At 51.9% G+C, this 22546-nt stretch overlaps 1 protein-coding gene across 1 annotated transcript; it reads right to left on the bottom strand.

The window, feature by feature from the left end:
- Positions 1–9870: 9870 nt before the first annotated feature.
- On the bottom strand, positions 9871–22341 carry R3HDML (R3H domain containing like). The gene is made up of 5 exons (XM_074970105.1): positions 22081–22341; positions 15507–15625; positions 14094–14226; positions 11947–12062; positions 9871–10612 (listed from the first exon to the last, which is right to left on the bottom strand). Exons 1-5 carry the CDS (start codon positions 22339–22341, stop codon positions 10480–10482), a joined length of 762 nt encoding a protein of 253 aa, XP_074826206.1. The 3' UTR covers positions 9871–10479.
- Positions 22342–22546: the final 205 nt, after the last annotated feature.

Below are 22546 nucleotides of genomic sequence, written 5' to 3'. Positions count from 1 at the left end.
TCTGACAAGTGGTTTTGAAATGAAAAATCAAAACGCTCCATTTCGAGAAGATTGAACCAGATGTTTTGATGTTATCGGAACACTTTGCTTTGGGATTTTTCCTCAATTCCATTGCAATTGACAAAAGAAAGGGAGCACAGGGACTAACATGGAGGCTGACCCCACCTCTCATCCTGCAGGACATTGCTTCAAGACGTGGGGAGCAATTCGGCGCATATTGGTGCACGTGGCTGCTGTCGGTGCTGCCTCTGTTTGGGGGACAAACGGGATCAAGGCTGTGGGTGAGGCACCTTTCAACAGCCTGAAAATGTCACCAAAAAGATCTCCAGATCTCCACTGCATGCAGACTCCCCTAGGACAACATGGAGGGTGGGCTGCCGGAAAGCTGGCTGTGGCTCCCAGATCCTGCGCCACCCTGATAAGGAACAGCCGCAACTTATGCCACTGGCCAAGTTGCGCCAGCATAGACTCAGTGTAGCGCACTCTGTTCTGCTGCACCCCCTCCAACATGCCCATTTCCTCACCCAACCCCCAATGCTGGGGACAAGAAGAGGTGGCTGTTCCAGGAGGCACCTATGCCACCTTCACCAGCTTTATAGTGGGAAGGAGTTCCCCTGCCCAGGGGCAATTCTTCAGTGGCTATTTCTGGCCAGTTCCTGTGCACTTTGCACCACTTGAACATTATCTATCTATCTATCTGTCTATCTATCTATCTGTCTATCATAAAGGCTAGCCTGAAGCTCCATTTGAAGTGTGTCCATGCAGGACTGAGATTCCAACTTTCGTCTAAAGAATCCTTTTCCCAAACTCCATTTCATGCCAGACACTCCCTGGGTCCCTGCTCTCAGCCAAACCTTCCTCTGCTTGTATTTGGATAACTTTTTAACCTAACGGTGTACGAGGGCTCCCCTTCTTCTGCCAGCATTCATTGGCTCCTCTTGCTGTGGTCTCGGAGGCTCCTTTTTTGTTGTTTTTTCAAAAGCCTTGGACTCAGCTAGACTTGGCAGGTCTTTCCCGTGACAGACTTTCAAACAGCGAGTGTCTGTTGTGAGATCTCCTTTGTTTATCCATGAAACAGATGGGGAGACCAACCCTGCAGGTGGGATGTGGAGCAATTCTTCCTAAGTCTAGCTGATATGGCAGCGTTCTCCTCCCACATGTGTCCTGCACGCAACCTGCCAGCTCTTCTCGGCCTCTCATTTGCTTTTGATCGGGGCTGGATTCTAGGAGAAAATTAGCTGCAGCAATATTTGACTCAGCTTGATTAAAAGTTTCCGGTAAATCTTCTATAAGTTGAGGCTGGCAAACTGCTGCCCATGTTAAAGCCAGATGCAAGGGGACACAGTGACTTTATCAATAAGTGATTTAACAGCTCATTCAGCCGTTTGCAATACTATCAGCCAAGCAGGGATGAAGGCAAAGACCTGCTCATTACGGGGTGGGAGAGAGCTGTGAACCCCAAGTCAAATGTGTGTCATAAACATTTTGAGTGCAGGGAGACCCAAAAAGGGGGTGTCTTGCACCTCCAAGCTTCCTAGCCAGGGCCCCATGGGAGAATCACTCTAATCCTTCCTGTTCTGCAGCAAGACATCAGGGTATTGATTGATCCCTGCTGGATAAAACAGATGGGGGGATTCATTCATGAGGAGCAGGTGGCGGGAGAAAATTGCCTGAATCATTGAAAACTAGCCTGGATAAAGCTGCATTGGCAGATGCACCAGGAGAACGATCGTGCATTAGCTGGGGGGGTGAGGGTGGGCGACGAGATGGCCATACGTTACGGCTTCTTGTTGTTGCTGCAGTAAGACCTAGAGGTGGGCGCATCGTAACAGACCTGCCCCTGCCCAAAGGATTTAAAGAGACAAGACAGACCAAGGATGCGTTATCACCTTGTTTCCTTTGTGCCATCCACCCTCAACTCCTAACTATTCCTTTTGCTTCCTTCAGCTGCTCTCATCTTTGCACCTTTCCCCCATGCTGCCCCTGTGCCTGGAACTCCCTGCTTCTCCCCGGGCACCTTTCTCTCCTGCCTCCTCAAACATACCGGCCATGTCAAGCCTTTCGATGATAATCCCTCTGAGATTCCAGCCCAGGCGCCGGCTTGTGCCATCCCCATATGGGGCCAGCTCTTCTGCATGTGTCTGAGCCAGGGTGGAAGCTCCTCGGGAGAAGGGGCCATGTCTCCGGAGGTGTTTGGAGGGCACTGAGTGTTCTGTATGCCCAGCAAGAATCATCATGAGCTCGGGCCTGATCCTGCAGGGTGCTCAGTGCCCTCTTCCCCTCTTGAGATCAATAGAATCCTTGCAGGATCAGCCCCTTTGTGCACATTGTTTTCGGACGTGCCAAGCATTTGTTTGAGCTGCTCACAGAACAGACTGGGTCACTGAACATCCCGCGACCCTATCTGCCTATGCAGCGGGACTGGGCACACAAAAGCATGGCTTACCAACCAACAAAATACTGTTCATGCAAAACTGATCACCCAATTTAGAGCTCACTTTTACCCAAGAGATCCTTTCTGGCCTCTGACTTCTACGGCTCTGTGAAATCAGCTGGGCTTTTTACCGATTGAAAACTGCATCCACGCAGACCAAGGCCCAGACAGGATACTCACAGTCGGACAAGCAGACCAGACCCCCTAAACGTACTTTATGAGATGTCCACCAATCTCACTGAGGGTATTTAACTTATCCTAGCAGCAGTGTAACAATAGGCCAGATCCTCAGCTGACGTAAACTGCCATAGCTCCATGAAGCAAATGGAGTGACATGGATTTGCACCAACTCAGGACCAGGTCCAATAAGAAGGTCCTGGAGAGAGGTCTGTGCATGTCTAGAGAAAACCTATCTGGAGAATATTTAAGTGATCATCTTTGCATCCAGTTCCAGGCTGGTCAAAAGAGTGTGATCAAAATCCCACCTTGATAAATAGCTTCCAGGTGTTTGTTGGCATATGGGCATCTTAAACAACCCCATGCCAGCGTGCACGGGCTCTTTGTTCCTAATAGTGACTATAGGGCAGGCACAAGATGTCAGACTGAACAGCTCTGGAGGCTTCTGTTTTTCCACAGAACAGGGACAGACCGAAGAGTGACAGAGCCAGTGTCCAGCCAGTGCCAGGCCAGAGACCAGCTATTAGTGCCTTGTTCCTTCTGTACGCATGCAACCACAAGGAATAAGCAGGATGGCTGGATGGGCAGGCTCAACTGGCAGTCAAACTGGTTGTTTCACCTTCCTTGGCCTGGGCAGCTTTGACAAAGAAACACTGGGTCCCTTAGGCCCTGCTGCAGAATGAATAATGTTAAACCTCCTGGAAGCTGGTGGGTGTAACAGCTGTCTTTTATTCAGGATAAATGTCAAAAAGCAATTGACCTCCTTTGTAGAGAGCTGAGCTAATAGGATCCTCCACCCAAAACAAGGCTTGAGTAAAAGCTGAACCATGTGGCCCAAGGGGTTGCCTCAGAAAAGAAAATTTAGCAAACACAGGATATTGATTGGTAGTGCTATGAGTGTCTCTATGTGTGAGAGAAGCAGCAAGAAAAACCAGGGAAGCTGAGAGAAGGAGCTGAAAGCCAAAACCACATCCAATCAGCCACAGAAGCCCTGGGAGCGGGATCCTGAGAAACAGCTAAGAGAGAGAAGAGCTTTTGGGCAGAGTGCGGGCTTGGACCTGAGGCTTGGAACTGTGAGTAAAGAAACTGTCCTCTGTTGTTTGGCTCCTGCTGTGTTCAGGGTAACAGAATGTTGTACATTCTTTGTAAATAAACAGGTCTGCACTGAAGAAATATCTGACTCTGTCATCAATTTCTTCTCCTAATGGAAACAATCCACAGGTCTCTGAATTTTAGCTACACCGCTTGGGTCAAAAAGGGGTAGTAATAATAATAATGATACCAGCATCCAAAGGAGGAAAGTGACCATCACCCTCTATTTACAGTGAAGCTCCTGGCATTTAGCATCTGGCAAAGCAAAACAGTCTCCTGGTGCTGGGGATAGTGTGGAATTGCTCATTCCTAACTGTTTTGTGTGCACAAGTAGGGTCACACCCTCCCGGCCATGCAGGGCCTTCTTGGCTCCTCCTATGGAACCCAGGTGTTCCTAACCAATAACACACCTCCTGGTGTGTGCCTCGTTCATGCCATTTTCTCCTTGTGGGCTAAGCCTGCAGCCTATAATCCTCTCACTAGGCAATACTAACAAACCAGCCCCTCTCAATGGTCAGCTGTCTCTGCCTGTTATTGGGGAAACCAGGCCTTGTTGTGACGAAAGCCTGCATTGTTACTGACCTGCTGCACGCCACCCAAGCGCTGCCCGACGCACAGCAGGGCCCGGCTTTCATTTTGATTTGTTCTCCCACTGGTGCAATGAACATGGCACATCAACGGGGCCCGCAGACAGAAACCCAGGCCCTGTCCCGAGCACGCTGACGTTTTGTGAGGGAGGGGACACCTCCGGCTGGACTGCGCTGCTCCGAGCGCGACAATAGCACAGATTCCTCCTGCCTCACGCAAAGCAGAGGGAAGAGATTTCCAGAAAGAACCCTGCTTCTCTTCTCCATGCCAGTTTCCAGGCTCGGAGACCTTCCCCCTACCCCCTAAATCCTTGTCCATAAAGGCCCAAATCCTGGGGGTCCTCACTCAGGCAAAACTCCTCTTCAAGTCAGTGGGAGTTTGCCTGAGCAGGGCCCTAAGGATCGGGCCCCAGAAGTGTAACTGCCACACACACTGCCAGCCCATAGCCTCCTACCTTCCCTGACATTTGTTCCCACGAGCAACGACTGCCCGGAGCCAAGAGTCGCAGCAAGGAAGATGGTAACCCACATACTCACCGTACAAAGCCTCCATCTTAGCGCTTAGCTGGGCGATTACATTGACCATGTCTCGTCGACTAATTCTATAGGAACCACGGGCCAGAAAACAGAATGCGTAAAATAATAAATATATGTACAAGGAGCGAGGTGAAGGCAGGAGGGGTTGTGGAGAGGGAGGGCGAGGAAACCTGCCTCTCCTGTTATCTTATTGATTCACTTAATCAGGGCTAATGTGGGTGGAGATGTTAAATAGTAACCAAGCTCTTATGGAAACCAATCTGCAAGGTGCTGCTGTTGTAGCTATAGTAACTGCTGCCAAGCTAGAAACTCAAACATGGCTTTTATTGCTCACTTTTGGGGCTCCCACTCACGCCAGGCTGAGCCCAGGGCCAGGGGCCGTTCTCTCATTACTCTCCCGGGCAGTGGTGGAAAAGTGGGCTGATGGCAGAGCCCTGCTGGCTGGGAGCGCTGAAAGGGGAAGGGAGGGGAGAACCAACCCAGCCTCTGAGATACAGCCCTTTTTATTGCCATTGCCAAACAAAGAGAGAAAACAAAGGCTCTGTGTCTGTGTACATGGGTGAGACCGGTGCACACCACACGCATGTGTGCCCAGGGACACATCCCTAGGCATGTGTGTGTGGGGGCAGGGGGTGCATATGCAATGTGTGTGTAAATGTGTGTTTGCATTTGTGCCGGGGTGAATGTGCATATGCACATAAGTGCATTTATGGGAGAGGGTGCAAGACGTGTGTCCTATGTGTGTACTGTGTATGAGGGTGTGTTTAAACATGGCTGTGTTTATAGGCAGGTGTGTGCAAATCAAATCACATCTACCACAGAACTATCCCATTAGCCGGTTACCTCAGGGCAGGGAAATGTACAACTCTAAGTCGGACTATCCCCAAATACAGAATCAGTGACCACCAATTAGAGGTGGAAACTGAAGGTAAAAATCCCAGTTCAACCCCAGAGAGGAGAGACTGTGCGCTCAGTGTGACAGAGGGACACTCTCTACTGATCATCATCCCGGTATGGGGTGGTTCTAGATAAGGTAAGCCCGCCTTGTGGCTTTTACACAACTTGGGGGGTTCCTCCATGGGCTCTGTGTTGGCGCCTGTGGGTATTCACCTCCGTCCCTTCCCCCCAGACGAGCCACCTTCCCTTTCCTTGCCTCCTGCTCCCAGCTTCAAGGCTCAGACTTTCTGCTGGGCGGGCAGTGGGTATATTCCTGCAGGGACCAGGAAGTTCACCCAGCTTGCAGCAGTTTGTAGTTCTCACTGCTGCTGCTGAAGCACACTGGACCTTGGGCTACACCTTGTAACCAGTTGCTGGGCACCTTGTGTCCAGTTGCTGGGCACCTTGTGTCACCTGGCTTGTGTGCAGTATCTGTGGGTTCCTAGCAGACTTGTTGGGATACATTCCACACAGGAGCGCCTCACTTTGCACCTTGGAAGGTGCAGTTGAGTGTTCTGCACCCAAGTTATCTTGCAGGGATGCATCACCCTGGCAGGGCTGTGTTCGCTGCACAAAGACACCCAGGCTTGGTGCTGCTGCATAGTAGATGCTGGTGGCAGTGGTGAGATGATGGGGAGATAGGGAGGTCAGGCTTGGGTTAAGAAAGCAATCAGCTTGCAAGTAAAGGGTTGAGTCCATAACCACCCAAGTCTCCAAGGGTCAAATGGCAGGCCAGAATAACAAGTGCTTGCCCCGCAGAAAACAACAGCATGATCTCTGATCTGTACCTACCGCCAGCATCTTTCTGCTCATCTGTGCGTCCCCTGCAGTCCAGTGTGCTACAGCCCCACAGCCGCCCCGTGCCAGGAGCCAGGCACCAAGAGTCACCATGGGATTCGTTTCCTGCTCCTAGGCTTTGGTAGCCACACCTCTGAGCAGGTCGATGGTGATGACCTGGAGAGTTCTGCAGGGGGCCACAAGACGAGGAGGGGCCAGAGAGGGGAAACTCAGGCTGTTCACTTTCTGAGCATAGTCACATCCAGCGCCAGCTCATTGGGAGGGGAATGACAGAAGGGGCTGAGCAGCCTAGGGCAAGGTGTGGGAGAGGGGCAGACACCGCCAGTTTGGGGGATGGTGTGTCTGAGGTGGGGGCAGGATAGAGGGGCCTCTGAGTTTGAGGCAGGAGTGTCTGATACTGATGGGCCCTGTTTGGGGCAGGGATGTGTGTCATGTGGAGGCCGGTGCAGGCAGGGGTGGGTGATGTGAAGTGGCTCCATCTATTGGGAGAGAGGATTCTACCCAGACCCTCTGGGCAGGGCTGGCATAGAGCATCTCCAGCAGCTTGGGGCTGGGCTGTGTGATGTGCACGCCCCCACAATATGGGGTTAGGGGTGTGATATGGAGGATGTGGGGCTGCAGTTTAGGGGGACGGGGTCGATACAACGACTCCGAGTTCTTTTACCTTCTTTGCTTTGCATTATTGTCCCCCTTCCCTTTCTTCAGGATGGCAGCATGGGGAGGGGGACAGGAGTGGGGGCTGGTGGCCCAAAATGCTCCTGCTGGGCTTCCCCTGTCCAGTGGAGAGAGGGGAAAACCAGATGCTCTGCTCCTTTCTGGCTTGTCTGTCTTTCACCAGAGAGCTGAGATAGGAGGGTTTCCCCACAGCCTCCTGAGTAAGCCAGACTGAATGCTGGGCTGAACCCTCCCATTGTCAGTGCAGATAAGAGAGGCACTGCCCTTTGTTTGCTGCTTAGCAGGGGGAATCAGCGTTATCTGCCCTTCAGTGGCCACTGCCCAGACACTTTTCCTTAGGCCTGAAGTAGTTGTGCAGCAACTCGAGGAGAGTCACTCACCACCAGCGGTGTGTCTTCGCAGAGGAGAGGTCTTGATCTGAGCTGGCTGAGACCCACCACACTCATGTCACTGATGACCTAGGATTTGCCCTCACATTGCCAGGTGGATAAGCCAGGGGGTTCATGCAATGTGCCACTGGATTCCCTCCTACCATTGCCCTGCTGTGTCCTCCATGCTGCACAGCACACCTCCGTGTGTCCAGATCTCAGATGTTTGAGCCCATTCTTTGTCCCGGGTCAAGGGAACTATTCCAGCTAACCTCACCCCCACCCACAGAATCACAGAAATGCAGGGCTGGAAGGGACCTTGAGAAATCAGCAAGTCCAGCCTCCTGTGCTGAGGCAGGACCAAGTAAGCCTAGACCATCCCTGATAGGAGTTTGTCCACCCTGTTCTTAAAAACTTCCAGTGATGGGGATTCGACAACCTCCCTTGGAAGCCTGTTCCAGAGCTTAAATAACCTGACTAGTTAGAAAGTTTTTCCTAATACCTAACCTAAACCTCCCTTGCTGCAGATTACTTCTTGTCCTACCTTCAGCAGCCACAGAGAACAATTGATCACTGTCCTCTTTATAACAGCCCTTAACATATCTGAAGATTGTTATCAAGTCCCCACTCAGTCTAAGTACGCCCTCAAGACTAAACATACCCAGTTTTTTTAACCTTTCCTCAAAGGTCAGGTTTTTTAAACCTTTTTATCACTTTCGTTGCTCTCCTATGGACTCTCTCCAATTTGTCCGTATCTTTCCTAAAGTGCGGCACTCAGAACTGGACACAGCGCTCCAGCTGAGATCTCACCACTGCCGAGTAGAGAGGGACAATTACCTCCCAGGTCTTACATACGGCACGCCTATTAATACACCCCCAGAATGGTATTCGCCTTTTCAGCTACAGCAGCACAGAGTTGGCTCATATTCAGTATGTGATCCACTGTAACCCCCAGCTCCTTCTCAGCAGTGCTGCCACCTGCCCAGTTGTCCCCCAGTTCGTAGTTGTGCAGTTGATGTTTCCTTCCTAACTGCAGCACTTTGCACTTGTCTTTATTAAATTTCATCTTGTTGATTTCCGACCAATTCTCCGATTTGTCACGGTCGTTTTGAATTCCAATCCTGTCCCCCAAAGTGCTTGCAGCCGCTCCCAGCACCCCCTGCTGCTGTGCTTGAGTCCCACCTGAAGACCAAGGAAACCTCCCTAGGTGCCGACTTCCCCTCTTTCCCGTGGATGCTTGACGCCCCCCCCTGCTCCTGCCCCCCACTCCACCCCTTCCATGAGGCTCTGCCCTTTCCCCGCCCCTTTCCATCCCCACTCCAATTCCTTCCCCAAATCCGCGCCCCAGTCCCGCCTCTTCCCCTGAGCGCGCCACGTTTCTGCTCCTCCTCCTCCCTCCCGGAGCATGCTAACGCTGCCAAACAGATGTTTGGTGGCGGCCAGGCGGGAAACGCTGGGAGGTAGGCGGAGGAGCGGGGACATGGCGTGCTCAGGGGAGGGGGAGGAGGAGGAGGAGGAGGAGGTGGGACGGGGTAAAAGGAGCTTGGATGCCAGTGGGTGCAGAGCGCCCACTAATTTTTCCCCATAGGTGCTCCAGCCCCGGAGAACCCACAGCATCGGTGCCTATGCCTGCCTGACCCAACCAAATGGGCAAACTGGCCAATTCACGCATTTGGGCCTTTGGGTCAGATAAATTCATGGGCAGGGCAGAGGGAGGTATGCCAACTGGCAAGAAACTATGCCTACTCTGTGTGGACTTCCTGGGCTCTCTTCCCAGCAAAGCAGCCCCTTATCCTCTCCCCCATCTAGCTGTAGTAGCCCAATGAGAGACTTCAGGAAAGAATCTCACTTTTGATGCACTGGTGATTTGACCTCACTGCAATACCCCCCTTCCCCCACAAGGTAGAGCAAATTACGCAAGCATTTCCACATGGGAGCTGCAACAGCCACCTTTGGCAATAGAGCTGGTGGGGGTTAGCAAAAGGAAATGCCCCAGCTGCAGGTTTGTGGCTGGCTTCCCCGCATGTGTGTGGCTGGACATACTCTGCCCCTGGCCCCCCCAGCCCTCCCCTCATGGAAGAACAGCTGTATCTCTGCCAGGGCTGCCAGCACCATCTGTGCTACGATAAATGGCGTCTCGCTCCAAAGAGGAAAACGAAGCCTAGGGGGTTTGCTCTGTGTTACAAGGGCGCGTTCTCTGGTGACGGCCCAGCAGCAGAGACAGGCACAAACACCTTGGGCCCAAGACTTTTATTGTAAAGTTCTGACAAAGAGGCTTATTGTTGGCAGGGGGAATGAATGTGGAGCCACTGACAAGGGAGGCCGTGGGTGTGCAGTGTCCTCCCCACTGCTTGCTCAGCCCCGAGTCCCAGCTCTTCCCTGGACCCTCAGTTATGGGGGACGCTCAGAGGAAAGCCTGAGCATTATTTACAACAATCATCCGTCTTACTTGTGAGCTGGGGGAAGGGGGCACCACTGAGCTGGGAAAAGGACAGACATCCCACTATGACTGCTACCCTGGGAACCTACCCGCACCTACTGCCCTCAGAGGAACACCACCCCACGCGCTCCCTCGGGAGCTGTGTAGCACAGAGACAAAGTGACAGCACAGCCATTCCCTACACAGCATTAGGGGAATGGGCTACAGCCGGGATAGAATAGAATAACCATAGGGAAAGATACTGCCAGCTCTTCAGAGCCGTTACTGACTAAAGCTTCCTAAATGCAGCTGAGGGGTTCAGGGGAAGCAGCCTGGAATGTCACTGTTATAAATAATTCTCCTAGTTTACACAACATTGTACACGGCATTTCCCACGCTCTTCTGTCGCCAGCTGCAGCTCCGCTTCTCCAGCCGCCGGGAAGAGCTCGCGGAGCCTCAGAACCAGCTCACTTTGTTGGATTTGAGTCCTGTGAAGCACATGTTGTTGCTGCAGACGCCACCGTAACTGGGTGGGCAGGCCGAGCACGGTCTCCCCACCTTGTAAGGAGCTTCTCCTATCCAGTTGCCCCTGGAAAGGAAGGCATGGCATGGGAGTCGCAGCACTCTTTGGATTGTGCTTGTTTGTGCTCAGAGAACGTGTGTGTGTGTGTGTGTGCGCGCATGCGTGCACACAGGCCCCACTGCCCCCTACTGGATAAAATCACATCTGTTCAACAGTGTCTGACCATGTTGCCCTCTAGTGCTGTAGACTGCAGGTGCAATGAACTGTAATACCATTGCAGCCCAGGGAGATTTCTTTACCTCAAAATGGGAGAGGTTTGTACTTTTGAAGCAGAAGAATCCTGGGCTCTGTATCCCCAGTGAGCAGCCAGGAAGTCTGTTCAGCTAGCGATGCATGTGATAAAACCAGTGACTGCAAATAGCACTTGTTATGATAGATAACTTCCCAGTTGGGGGCGCTACAGTCTGATCGAACGTTTGTCTGGAGGGTAACTCCATTTTCAGGGAGTGCTTGATGGGAGAGGACAATACACATGGAGGAAGGAATAAAGCCAGAATGTTGCACTGTCTTGGCTCTCTCTGTAATAGAGTCCTAAACAAGCATCACAATGCCCTGTGCACGTGCAATCTGGTCAGTGTGTCTCTGGGTCTGTTTGCACGTGCGTGCATGCAACAGTGTGAGTGTGCATCTGTTTACTGACATGGGGGGGTGAAGGAGTTTCAACTCTGGATCATTGGGCTAAGGTGAAGCTGGACACACACTGAGTCTAACTCACGCTCAAATTGCTAAGGTACCTCCACTGTCCCAGCAGCATACCAGTGTAGGATGGCTCATGTCCAGCCCTGCTGGTGCCCAGGGAGTCACAGCTGCATTGGGAAAAAGTTACCTGAGGCTGATTAGCAAGAATGTTTTGCATCATGGTCAGTGCTTGCAGCTCTGGCTTTCCCCAGAGGGACTCTGTATGAATGTATTTCCTAAGCCCCTTTGAGGCAAAAGAAAACACTCTCTAGGGCTAATCCAGGCACCAGAGGAGAGCCCAGACTGAGCAAAGGCTGAGAGCAATAAGGGTGTGGGTTACACTATCTCCTGGCTGGGCTGGGGCAACTCATTTGCTGCCGAGCCAGGATGCTCAACACACAGTGGGGCACTGTGTTTGTGAGCACACCGGTAAGGCTGAGAGAATTCCCAGCTCCCATTTTGCCTCCCCTCCTGCAGGGGTCCCTCAGGCAAACCAAGAGCAGGTTGAGATGGAACCTGATCCACAGGGCAAGTTCGTTATGTGAACGGCAAAATCAGGCAGGTGTGTTGGGAGAGGGGAGGCAGCGCTCACTAACCCCCAACTCCCATCCTCTCTCTGAAGTTGCCTGTGGTCAGGGAGAACCTTTCCTTAGCTCACTTACTTGATGGCATAGTTGCACACTAAATACACCGCCTGCCGCCACGTGGTGCCCCACACGTTCATGTTGGTGCAGGTGTTGATGGCACAGCCAATTCTGTTGGAGGAGGCCCACACCATCTGCATCAGAGACAGTCAAACAGAAGCTATCAGGATTGTGCGGCCTACACCAAAGCAGAAGCATCAGAGGTGGAGAACCATGGAGCCTGCCAAGCAGAGGCAAATGGACCTCTGTTTATTCTACAGAGAATAAAAACACCCCCACTTGATTGTCTTGGTGGATGCCTACTGCTGCGTCTGCCTTGTGCTTTGTAAGGCACAATTTTCCAGCCAAATGGTTGTAAGGCCAGTTTTCCAGCCAAATGACTTCCCTTCTGTGGGCACAATTCATGCCTGCAATATTGACACCTGCCTTGTCACACCTTAGGTTGAAATGAGCTGCTCAAATCTGAGTATTTGCTTCCCTAATTACAGGTACACATCAAACAGAAGAGCAAGGACTTGGCAATGCCCACACTGCAGGATTGTACCCACAAAAAAGGGGTACAGCCTCAGCCCTTTTGAATATGCATCCCGTTGGGAGAGCCTGGTGCATGGACGTCTTCACACACTGATCAGAACTAGGAAAACCATCCAACTTGCTCAGGTCATTGAATTGAACTCTTCATAAAAAGCAGTTGTTATTTTTCGAGTTCACTCCCAGATTCCCTAAAGCCACTATCCAGACGGTGCTTAAGTCACAACAATAACAACAGCTGCACGGGGACTGAGCCATATTCAAGCTCTCAGACAAGTCAGGAGGAAAAGGGATGAAAAGTCTATGTAAGTGGCAGACACCCATGGAAATACTGGCCTGGGGATTGCCAGGGGCCAAGCAGACTGAGAAGAGCAGTGGAGCCATACAGCGCACTGTTAATTAAAGAGTAGAAATGCTTTGCCACAAACCATGGAAGTAAAGGAACATTTTCCACCTTGTGCTGGCGGCGCTCCTCCTGGATGTGCTCTGGGGGATGAGGGAGCCGTATTTCATGAGCAGCCAGACATTTCTGCACACTAAATAGCCACTCTGTTGTGAAGGAGCTGATTCATGATCAGCAAGGCAGGAAGGGGCTTCCCCCCGCCCCCTTTTGGAGACTTCGAGGTGCTACTGGTGTAAAGAGGGGAAGCTGAGGCCAAATCAAAAAGGAGCATTCCAGCCCATTGGCCAAAATCTCCTGTCTGTGCTCCAGAACGTGGCGAGAAACCTCTCTGCAGATACAGCCACAGCTCTTTGATGTAAACAAACCGATCCACCTCAAAGCAATGTGTGTGTCACAGGGCAGCAGTGCTGGGCGTACAACGCCGTGAATAGCTGCCTCTCATGCTGGCAAATGCTCTGCAAGGTATCCCAGGACAATACTGCTGAGGGCAGGCAGCCTGTCAGGAATGCTAACTCCTGCCTTCCTTTGGCCTTGTCTTTATGATTTAAACCAGACAGCCTCCCGGAGTTGGTCCTCCTCCTTCCACCCAGCTAGCTCAGCCGCGACAGACAACATCTCCCCGGCCGGCAGACGGAGCAGTGGAAAATGCAGGCACTGCTGCTAGGAAAAGAGCTGGTGTTTAGACGGTGCTTTTTTAATGTGCTTGTTTGCAATGAATGTAGCGCTAGCAAAGGGGGCCAGACTGACAGCCCTGGCAAGGGACAGATCAAGGGGCTCTGCTGGTGTCTTTAGGTGATATGGCTCATTGCTCTAAGAAGCTGCAGCAGCAGGATAATGCCACTGATGCCCACTGAGTCCCCGTCCAGATGTGTTACAGAAGGCTCAGCAATGTCTGAACCTGCCTTCCCCAGGCCTCTCATCCTCTGCCACAAAACACAAACCTTGTTCAGTCAAAAGGACTGGCTTCCCAGGAAGTCTGCCGGGATTTTTTGCTAAATTGTAGCGGCTAGGAGTCCTCGTTGTGGGCCAGGACCCCATTGTGTCAGGCGCCGTACAAACACAGAGTTGCAGGGCATTCTATCCCGCCAACACAAAAGAGGATTGCCCAGACCTCCCACAGTGCAATGGAAAGCAATCTGATCCTGGTACATTACCATCTAGCTCCTCGTTTGGGCATGTCAGCATACTTAGTAATACCACTACTCTGCCCCACATGACTCTGGCTTCGTACCTGGGTGTAATGGCTGCAGACAGAACCACTGCATTTGGAGGGGCAGCTGGGGTTGCATTCACGAGGGTAGGGGAAGGAGTAATGCTGTTTCTCATAATACCAAGATTTCACAAGATCCACAACTGACCGGTACCTGTGGAAGATCACACATGTTATCCCCTGTTATTCCTCCACGCTACCCAGGCCAAGGAAGCAAACCCCAAGGAGACCTGCCAGGGCAGGCCTGTCAGAGACTTGCCCCTAGGTGCACTCATGTATGTTTGCTAGAGAGGTGCTTAGCCTTAGCTGTGTTGGAGCCATGTGAGCAGGTGCTCGCCTTGCTCCCTCAAGGACCAAGAATGGAACTGAGTTCCCAAGGGGCTGGGAGGCGACATCAGAGAGTGGAGGAGGAGGAGGCCCCTTTGTGCTCATAGTGAGTGAAATGGGGAACAGAGCAAGAGGGACAGGGGTTTGAAATGTGAGTGCAAGTTCCCCCGGGTCTCTCCAGGTGCTAAGGACTCTGGGGCAGCATAATTTTGCTCTCCTGCATTGTGAGCTGTGTGCGTGCATGCCAGGGGCATGTACAACAGTGACTCTAAAAATCTGGCCCTCTCTGGCTGCATTAAATCACTCCTTACTCCCATTAAACCCCGCTGCGTGTTGTCAGTGCAAAAAAAAGGGGGGACTTTAACCAGCAAGGAGAAAACTTCTCAACTGATCCAACTCACACATCGACTCATTTATCTCCGGATGCTTTCATCTCCATTTCTTGCCACATTCGTTAATTTACCCAAAGTGTTTTGTTTTTGAACCAGAGCTTTTCTCCTTCACGGCCCATCCCCTGCTCCAGTTGCATCCTGCAGAGGCTCTAAATACAAATCTCTTCACTAACGCCAACAGGAACATGGCTCTGGTCCAGTGGGTTTCTCTGAATATCAATGGACTCTTTCTGCTACCGACAGCTGAGTGGCTCAAGGTCTGCAGATCAAGCTGAGACGTGCCCTTCAGATTCCATTCTGTGGTAAGTCACACTCCTCCCCAAACAAAGGTGGAGCGTTTTCTCTAGGCTGTGACTCAGACTCAGATTCATGGATTCAGCTGCACCTCCTGAGAGCAACAGTGAACTTGGCCCAGACTCGTTTTGTCTGTCCTGGGCTTGTCCCTTGCTCCCTTGGAACTGCACCTCACTCCCCCTGCTGCTTTCTTTCATTTAGCTCTCAGTGGAGCAAGGTGCTACTGAGTGTGAATTAGGGGTGACAACCGGGTCCTAAATAACAAAGCTGCTAATAATGATGTCCATAGAAATAGATCAAATTTTGTTCTAGGCAGGGTTCTAACGAGACTCCCCAGTTCCTTCTGTGTCTGCAGAGAATGAGGACTTTGACCTCATTTGATGCAACATGCATGATCAGAGCACGGCTGTGGATCACTTACCGGCCAGAGTGAATGGAGAGGTTCTGACCAATGTATCTCATCAGCTGTGGCGGCCCATGGTCCCATATGCACTGTACGGCCCAGGCTTCAGCAGACTTGGCTAGTCTCTCGTCCCACACCTAAGTGAGGGAAAAAAGAAATGGTGCAACAACTTATGTCATTAGGCTATGGCCCAGAGCAGGAAAGAGTGACTCATTCCCTGAAAAATGAAAGAGAACCATTTAACCATGACATATGTACAGGGGAACCACCTTAGAATCCAAGAAAGCTGGCTTGGAAAGGACCCTTAGGTTACTGCATTATGCAGGGCACTTCCCTCCATCATTCCTACTCATGTTTGTACTCGTTCGGAGAGGAGCTGTGGGCTTGCGGCTAAAGCCCAGGACTAGGCATCAGGAGGCCTGTCCTCTGTCCTCTGCTCTGCCATTGACACACCGGGTGACACTGAGTGAGTCACTTCCTGCTCTGTGCCTCACTTGCTTTATCTGTTGAATGGGTCTGGAGATACTGAGCAGGGCAACTGTGAGACTAAACTCCCTGGTGTTTGGAAGTTGCCTTGAGATCCTCAAATGGATGTCACTATAGAAAGGCAAAGAATTATCTTTATATTGTTATCATCACCATCTCTCCCGGCGTTGCTGCTTCAGCCACCTCCTTTATTGTCTCTCCTAAGGCCTAATCACCCTCACAGATTGAAAATGTTTCCTAGCATCCATCACAAAGTGTCAGGTACCCCGTCTTATCTGAGAGCATGAAATACAGCCTAAGCAGTGTCTGTGTCAGGCCTGATGTGGAGGTCTGGTGACCCTTTAGCTCTGCCGGGCTCTGTGGCATATGTGTCAGGAGGCCAGGTCCCCTCCCCCTGATTGAGCTTTGGGATTGAAGCCCCTGAATTTCACCTGTGTTTCTAAATAATGGGCCTGGTCTGTGGTACTTTTCAGCAAACCCTGCCTGATGTTCAGCTTTGGGCAAAACCAAAGGATGGAGGTTTTCTCAAAACCAGCTGGTCAGAGAGTCATTGGGTGTGTCTACACTGCAATGTAAGGCCAGGGTTCAAACTCAGGCTCAAACCCGACCCCCTTCTGTCTACACACAAATCTCACTAACCCAGGTCTCAGATCAGGGTCCTGGGACCCCCCACCCGTGGAGGGTCCGAGCATTAGTCAAGCCAGGACCTAGGGTTCAATTCCCATTGCTTTGCAGTGAAGACGCAGCCGCACTGGACTCATGCGCTGGAAGCCGGCCAATCATATTCCACAATCCCGCTGGCTGACTTTCTTTGTCCTCTGGACAGTCAAGTTTTCCCACATTACACCATGAGCAAAGGGCTAGAACAGCCTTATTTTGGGAGGCACTTGGAAGTCTGGGATGTGGGTGGTTGGACTTGGGCCCAGGTTGGGACCCAGAATTCAACTGTTCCTAACCTGGGGTTACAAATGAGTGTAGATCAAGGGTCGGCAACCTATGGCAGGCTGCCAAAGATGGCACACAAGCTGATTTTTAATGGCATGCTGCTGCCTGCCAGGTCCCAGCCGCCGGCCTGGCTCAGCCTGCTGCTGAACCCAGGCTGGCAGCGGGCTGAGTGGGGCTGGCAGCCGGGACCTTGGCAGTCAACAGCGTGTCATTAAAAATCCTGCCTGCCCCCCCCCCAATGGGGGCAGGGTGAAGAAGCTTGGTTCTGCCGGCTGCTGCTGCAGTGCAGGCAAGTTCCCCCTCCCCTGCCTCTTCCCGCAGCATGCTGGGTTCCTGCCCCTCCTCCTCTCCCTCCCTGCCGCCCATCAGCTGATGGCCCTTGCGAGGGAGGGGGAGAAGCGGAGCCGCAGCGCTCACTGCTCCGGGGAGGAGGCGGAGAGGAGGTGGGGACAGGGCTTTGGGGAGTGGGGGTGGAATCAGGGCATATCCCCTCCAGCCCCCTGCTGTGAGTCGCTCTGTGAGCACCCCCACAACCCTAGCCCACCCCCCCAGCCCTCTGCCCTGACCCCCGCACCCCCCTCACACACACCCAGCCCTCTGCCCTGATCCCTGCAGCCCCCACACACCCCAGCCCCCTGCCCTGACCCCTGCACCCCCCACGACTGCAGCCCTGACTCCAGCATCCCCCACACATACCCAGCCCCCCCACACCCCATGCCCTGACTCCTGCACCCTCCTCACATGCCCCTAGCCCCCTGCCCTGACTCCTGCACCCCACACACACCCGCAGCCCCCACACGCCCCATACCCTAACTCTTGCACCCCCCACATTCCCACCCCCACCTTGAGCACCAAACGGGAGCTCCTACACCCCCACCCCACATTCCCACCTGCACCCCTCGCACCAAATGGGAGCAACCCAGGTAATCACTCCACACCCAAACCTCCTGCCCTAACCCTGAGCCCCCTCCCTCATTCTAGCTCCTGGCCAGACCCTACACCCCACCCCCAGCTGCTCCTTCACCCCCAGTCCTGTACTCAGTGCACTCCCACCCTCATCTCAGTGCAGAGAGAGAGGAAGAGAATGGGCTAGAACCAGGGAGACTGTAGGTACCCACTCTATGTGGGCAGGGCCGGGATCCCAGACTGGCAGCGGGCTGAGTGGGGCCGGCAGCTGGGACCTTGGCTGGCAGGAGCCGGCGGATGGAATCCCAGACCAGCAACGGGCTGAGTGGCAGCGGGCTGAGCCGCTCAGCCCACTGCCGGTCTGGGGTCCCGGCTGACGGCCCCGCTCAGCCCACTGCCAGTCTGGGGTCCCGGCTGATGGCCCCGCTCAGCCCACTGCCGGTCTGGGGTCCCAGCTGCCAGGCCCTTGCCAGCCGGGGTCCCGGCCACAGGCCCCACTCAGCCCGCTGCCAGCCTAGGTGAACGGAACCCCAGACCGGCAGTGGGCTGAGCAGGCTGGCCGCGTAAGATCAGCATTTTAATTTAGTTTTAAATGAAGCTTCTTAAACATTTTGAAAAACCTTGTTTACTTTACATACGACAATAGTTTAGTTATATAATATATAGACTTATAGAAAGAGACCTTCTAAAAAATGTTAAAATGTATTACTGGCATGCGAAACCTTAAATTAAAGTGAATAAATGAAGACTTGGCACACCACTTCTGAAAAGTTGCTGACCCCTGGTGTAGATGCTCAAGAACTTGGTTAACAAACCCAGGGTCTGTTACCTCAAGTTGTATTTACTCGGGGTTACACTGCAGTGTAGACATACCCAGAGACTCCAGCCAGCTGGTATATAGCTCATGCAGTCTTTCTCATGGGTTCTGCCCTATAGACCGTTTTCCAGTGCTTTGTCCAGCCAACTTTTAAGAGTACCAGGGAGACATGCCACAGCCCAATACATCTCACACTTGTAATTTGGACCAGGGGAAATTCAGCTGGTTTCTGACACCATTACGAACATTTCACTAATTCAGAGGCAATAAGCCCATGAAAGCTCCCCTCCCCCATTGCAGTGACATGCATGGCCATTTGCTGGGTGGGCACTGAACGGAGACTCAGAGATTTTAACAGCTGAACCCCTGCTCTCCTCTCTGCTCTGCGATGCAGGCTGCAGCAATGGTTCCAGCTTCCTTTTCTGTCATTGCCTCCATAACACGTGTGGACAGCTGAAAATCCAGGACCCAGTGCAGGGGGCTTACAAGTTAGGGCACATTGTTCCTCCTGCCCGGAAGCAGGAAGCCAACCCCAAAGGGAGAAAAGATGGGAGTGACAGGAAATACTGAACTTGTAGCTTGTGATAGACAACAGAAGGGAAGGCTCCTGTATCACCCATTGTCCTCAGACATCTCAGAATCACCATCAGGATCACAGGGCAGAGGCTACAGAGTGAGCCAATTTTGGCCACCACTGGGCAACAGATTCCCAATAGGCCAATTCTGGATTTCACTGGGTAGGGGATACCGTGGGTTGATTCTGGGTGTCACTAGGTGGGTGACACACAAAGGGTCAGCTCTCAGTGCCAGTGGATAAAGGACATAAGTTGGCTCCAACAGGAAGGGTGCATTATGGGTGGCCTCTAGATGTTGATACATAAGGGATACACGATAGTTCTGCTTGTGTGGTTCTCAGATTGGATCAAACTTGCCTGTGTGGGGGTCTGTGCTTCACACATGCTTGGCCTAAACTAGTAGCTTCCAAAATTAGACCAGTGCCTTTCCTTTTCTCTCCCAGGCATGACTGGGGCTTGTCTCCAAAGCAGCTCAAGGTGAGTGAGGACAAAGGAAACAGCTGCTCTAAGCCGTTGATAACGAAGGGACTGTGGCTGTGATACTGGTACTTAGCTGATGGATGCTGTTACACACCTACAGCAGGAAGCTCTAGCTCTGGAGCTGGGTGTGAGGTGCCTTTTATCTCTGTAACTCTGACTCCTATTGTACCTTCAGAAAATGGGGCCTAATTCTCAGAAGTGCTGATATCAATGGGAGCTGGAGGTGCTTCAGCACCTCTGCAAATTAGGCCTCTAGTTATCTCCAGGCATCACTTGCTGGGTCAGACCTGTATGGATGGTGTGTGAATTAGACTGCAAGCCCCTGGAGGCTGAGGACAGGTCTTCTTCTGTGTATGTACAGCACCAATCATGCTGTTAGCACTTAACAAACATTAACAATAGCAAAGCCGAGCAGGAGTAGAAATGACCAACAATTGCTTTGCCAGGCCCCCGGGGAAAGGATGGTACATTTCCACATGGGGCAGATAACCCCAGCAGATAGCGTTGTTGTTTGGGCAGCACTGGTGGAAGTGGACTGGGGCAGATCTCCCAAGGTGCACACAAACAGGGCTTCTCTTTGCATTTTAGGGGGTATGTCTGTTCCTGGTTTGCAGCAGACGACGTTTGGTTTTGCCAGGATTCTAGAGTGGAACCAAGCACAGGCCTGGTCATGAGAGGTGCTGACTCCCACTGACTTCAGAGGGTTAAAGATGCCAGCGCTCTGCAGAATCAAGCCCATCGGAGGTCTCTTTTCTGTCTGTTGTTGACGATTTTCCAGCAGATCCCCAGTGCCCATCTCCAGAGCATTGAATGGAACCTAGAGCTTAGTGCTTTCCCTACAGAGTATCTGTCAGCAGCTGGAGTTTCTCAAGCAAACACAGCTGCACTTTTCTCCTCAAGGGCCTAATCCAAAGCCCGCTGAAGTCAGTGGACAGACACCCACTGGACAGACTTCAATGGGCTTTGGATCAGAACCCTGGTTATTTTTTATTCATGCTTTTTAGTTACTGCAGGTTTCTACTCTGACCTTTTTTGGACACATGAGTAAGAAAAGAAAGGGCACAAAACCAACAGACTCAGCGGTTAGCATTAGCTACTGAGTTAGCAATCAGCGTGCCAGGAATTGCATAAGGAAAGCAAGCCAGGGCTTCCCGGAAGATGCTGTGAAATATCAGTTACCTTCATTGGACTCACCACCTCCCCGGCCCCAACCGCTGCACTCAGAGCTGCTAGCTGGGGAAGTCAATGTGATGTGGCAGCCTTTCATCTTCTCTGCTGACAGCAAAAAGCAGCTACTACAATTATCATGAACAAAGAGCTCACTGAGTTCAGAAAGGCTGTCTCCACAGGGCCCTGCAGGCTGCATGGTACCGGCTGATGCAGCGCTCAGCCGCTCACATAAGGATCCCTCCCTTAGCTCTTCACTTTTTCCTTTGTGAAATAAGCTCTATACCAAGTGGGCCCCTCCCTGTCTGCAGGTCTAGCCCCCCCGCCCCCTTCCAGGTGCCCACAGTCTGTGGAAACAGCTGACTAATTAGGGCTTGTCTAACACAGAGGTTGCATTGGTTTAACTAAAAGGAGGATGCTGACCTGGCATAACTCTGCGTGAACCTGGCCTGTGCTGGTTTGATTTGTACCTGTTACCTTACAGACATAAACTGAACTGATATAAGCCAATGTCATAGTGTTTACACACAGAGCTGAATCGCTTTAGCATCACACCCTTAGTTAAGTGGGTGCAACATTGTGTGTAGACCAGAGGGAGAAATATACCAAGAGCTGGAGCTTCGATTAACAAACTGATCCAGAGGGCACTGCTAGTCCTGGGGGCTAATGCTGGCATACACTGTACTGAACCGATGGGCACTGCCTGGCTGGGCGTAACATGTGACAGGCAAGCTCTGTATTCATTAAAGGGCTTTACATTCCCCTTCCCTTTCCTCATTCAGGTCCCTCCTAGATACTCTGCTGTCTCACAAGAAGTAATCGTAGAAAACAAAAGAAGCCCAACTTAATAGCACCCAGTGTGGGTTTAACTTCCCTGCACCCTCTCCCCTCCCCACACCTGGTTAGGCTCTTTATGACCCTTGCTTGTGTCAGGTTTGACTTTGGGTAGGAAGCGCATTGGGACCGGGGCTGTGACTCTGCACGCTGCTGTGCAGTGCTTAGCACACAGCTTGTTGCTGAGAAATAATAGATCACAATAATACCATTGCCAGTGCTTGAGCATGGCATCCGCTGTGCTGGTGTAACGGGCTCCATTCTGCAGCTCTGCAGTTTTTGCTTTGTACCCACTTCCTCAGCAGATGGTGCTAAGGCATTAAACCTGCCCTTGACCCCACTATCATTCCTTCTCCCTTCAGGAAGCATGGCAAAAACTCACCATATACTCCATGTTGGCAGCTGATGGAGACACCTGTGCCCGCACTTGGTTGTGGTAGTCCAAAAGAGCGCTCATGTCCCGCGGAGAGATGTATCGCTTTCGGCGACTCCTTGGCACCCCGAGGCCAGACACCAAGCCAGCCTGTGTGTGGCTGGAGGGGTACAGGAGCTCGGTGGCATTGGGCAGCACAAAAGAGCTCGATTTTGGTATAATCCAGAAGACCAAGCCAGTGAAATACAGGTGCATGTGCAATAAAGTCATTTTAGGTTGTTGGTTTTTTTTTTTTTTTGCAACTGTCTACTGTCAAATGAAACAAAACAAAAAGAAATGAAAAAATAAGGCAAATCTTCTTCTTTTTGATTGTGTATCTAAAAAAGGAGACAATAGAGGCACCGTTTACTTTTGCATTTCACATGAAAATTCCACCTCCCCAAAGATCATGGAAATAGTTTTTCCAGGTTGAAAA

The sequence above is a fragment of the Natator depressus genome, chromosome 13 (genome assembly GCF_965152275.1).
Source record: "Natator depressus isolate rNatDep1 chromosome 13, rNatDep2.hap1, whole genome shotgun sequence".
NCBI classification, from domain to species: Eukaryota; Metazoa; Chordata; order Testudines; family Cheloniidae; genus Natator; species Natator depressus.
This window is presented reverse-complemented; position numbering and strand designations above follow the sequence as displayed.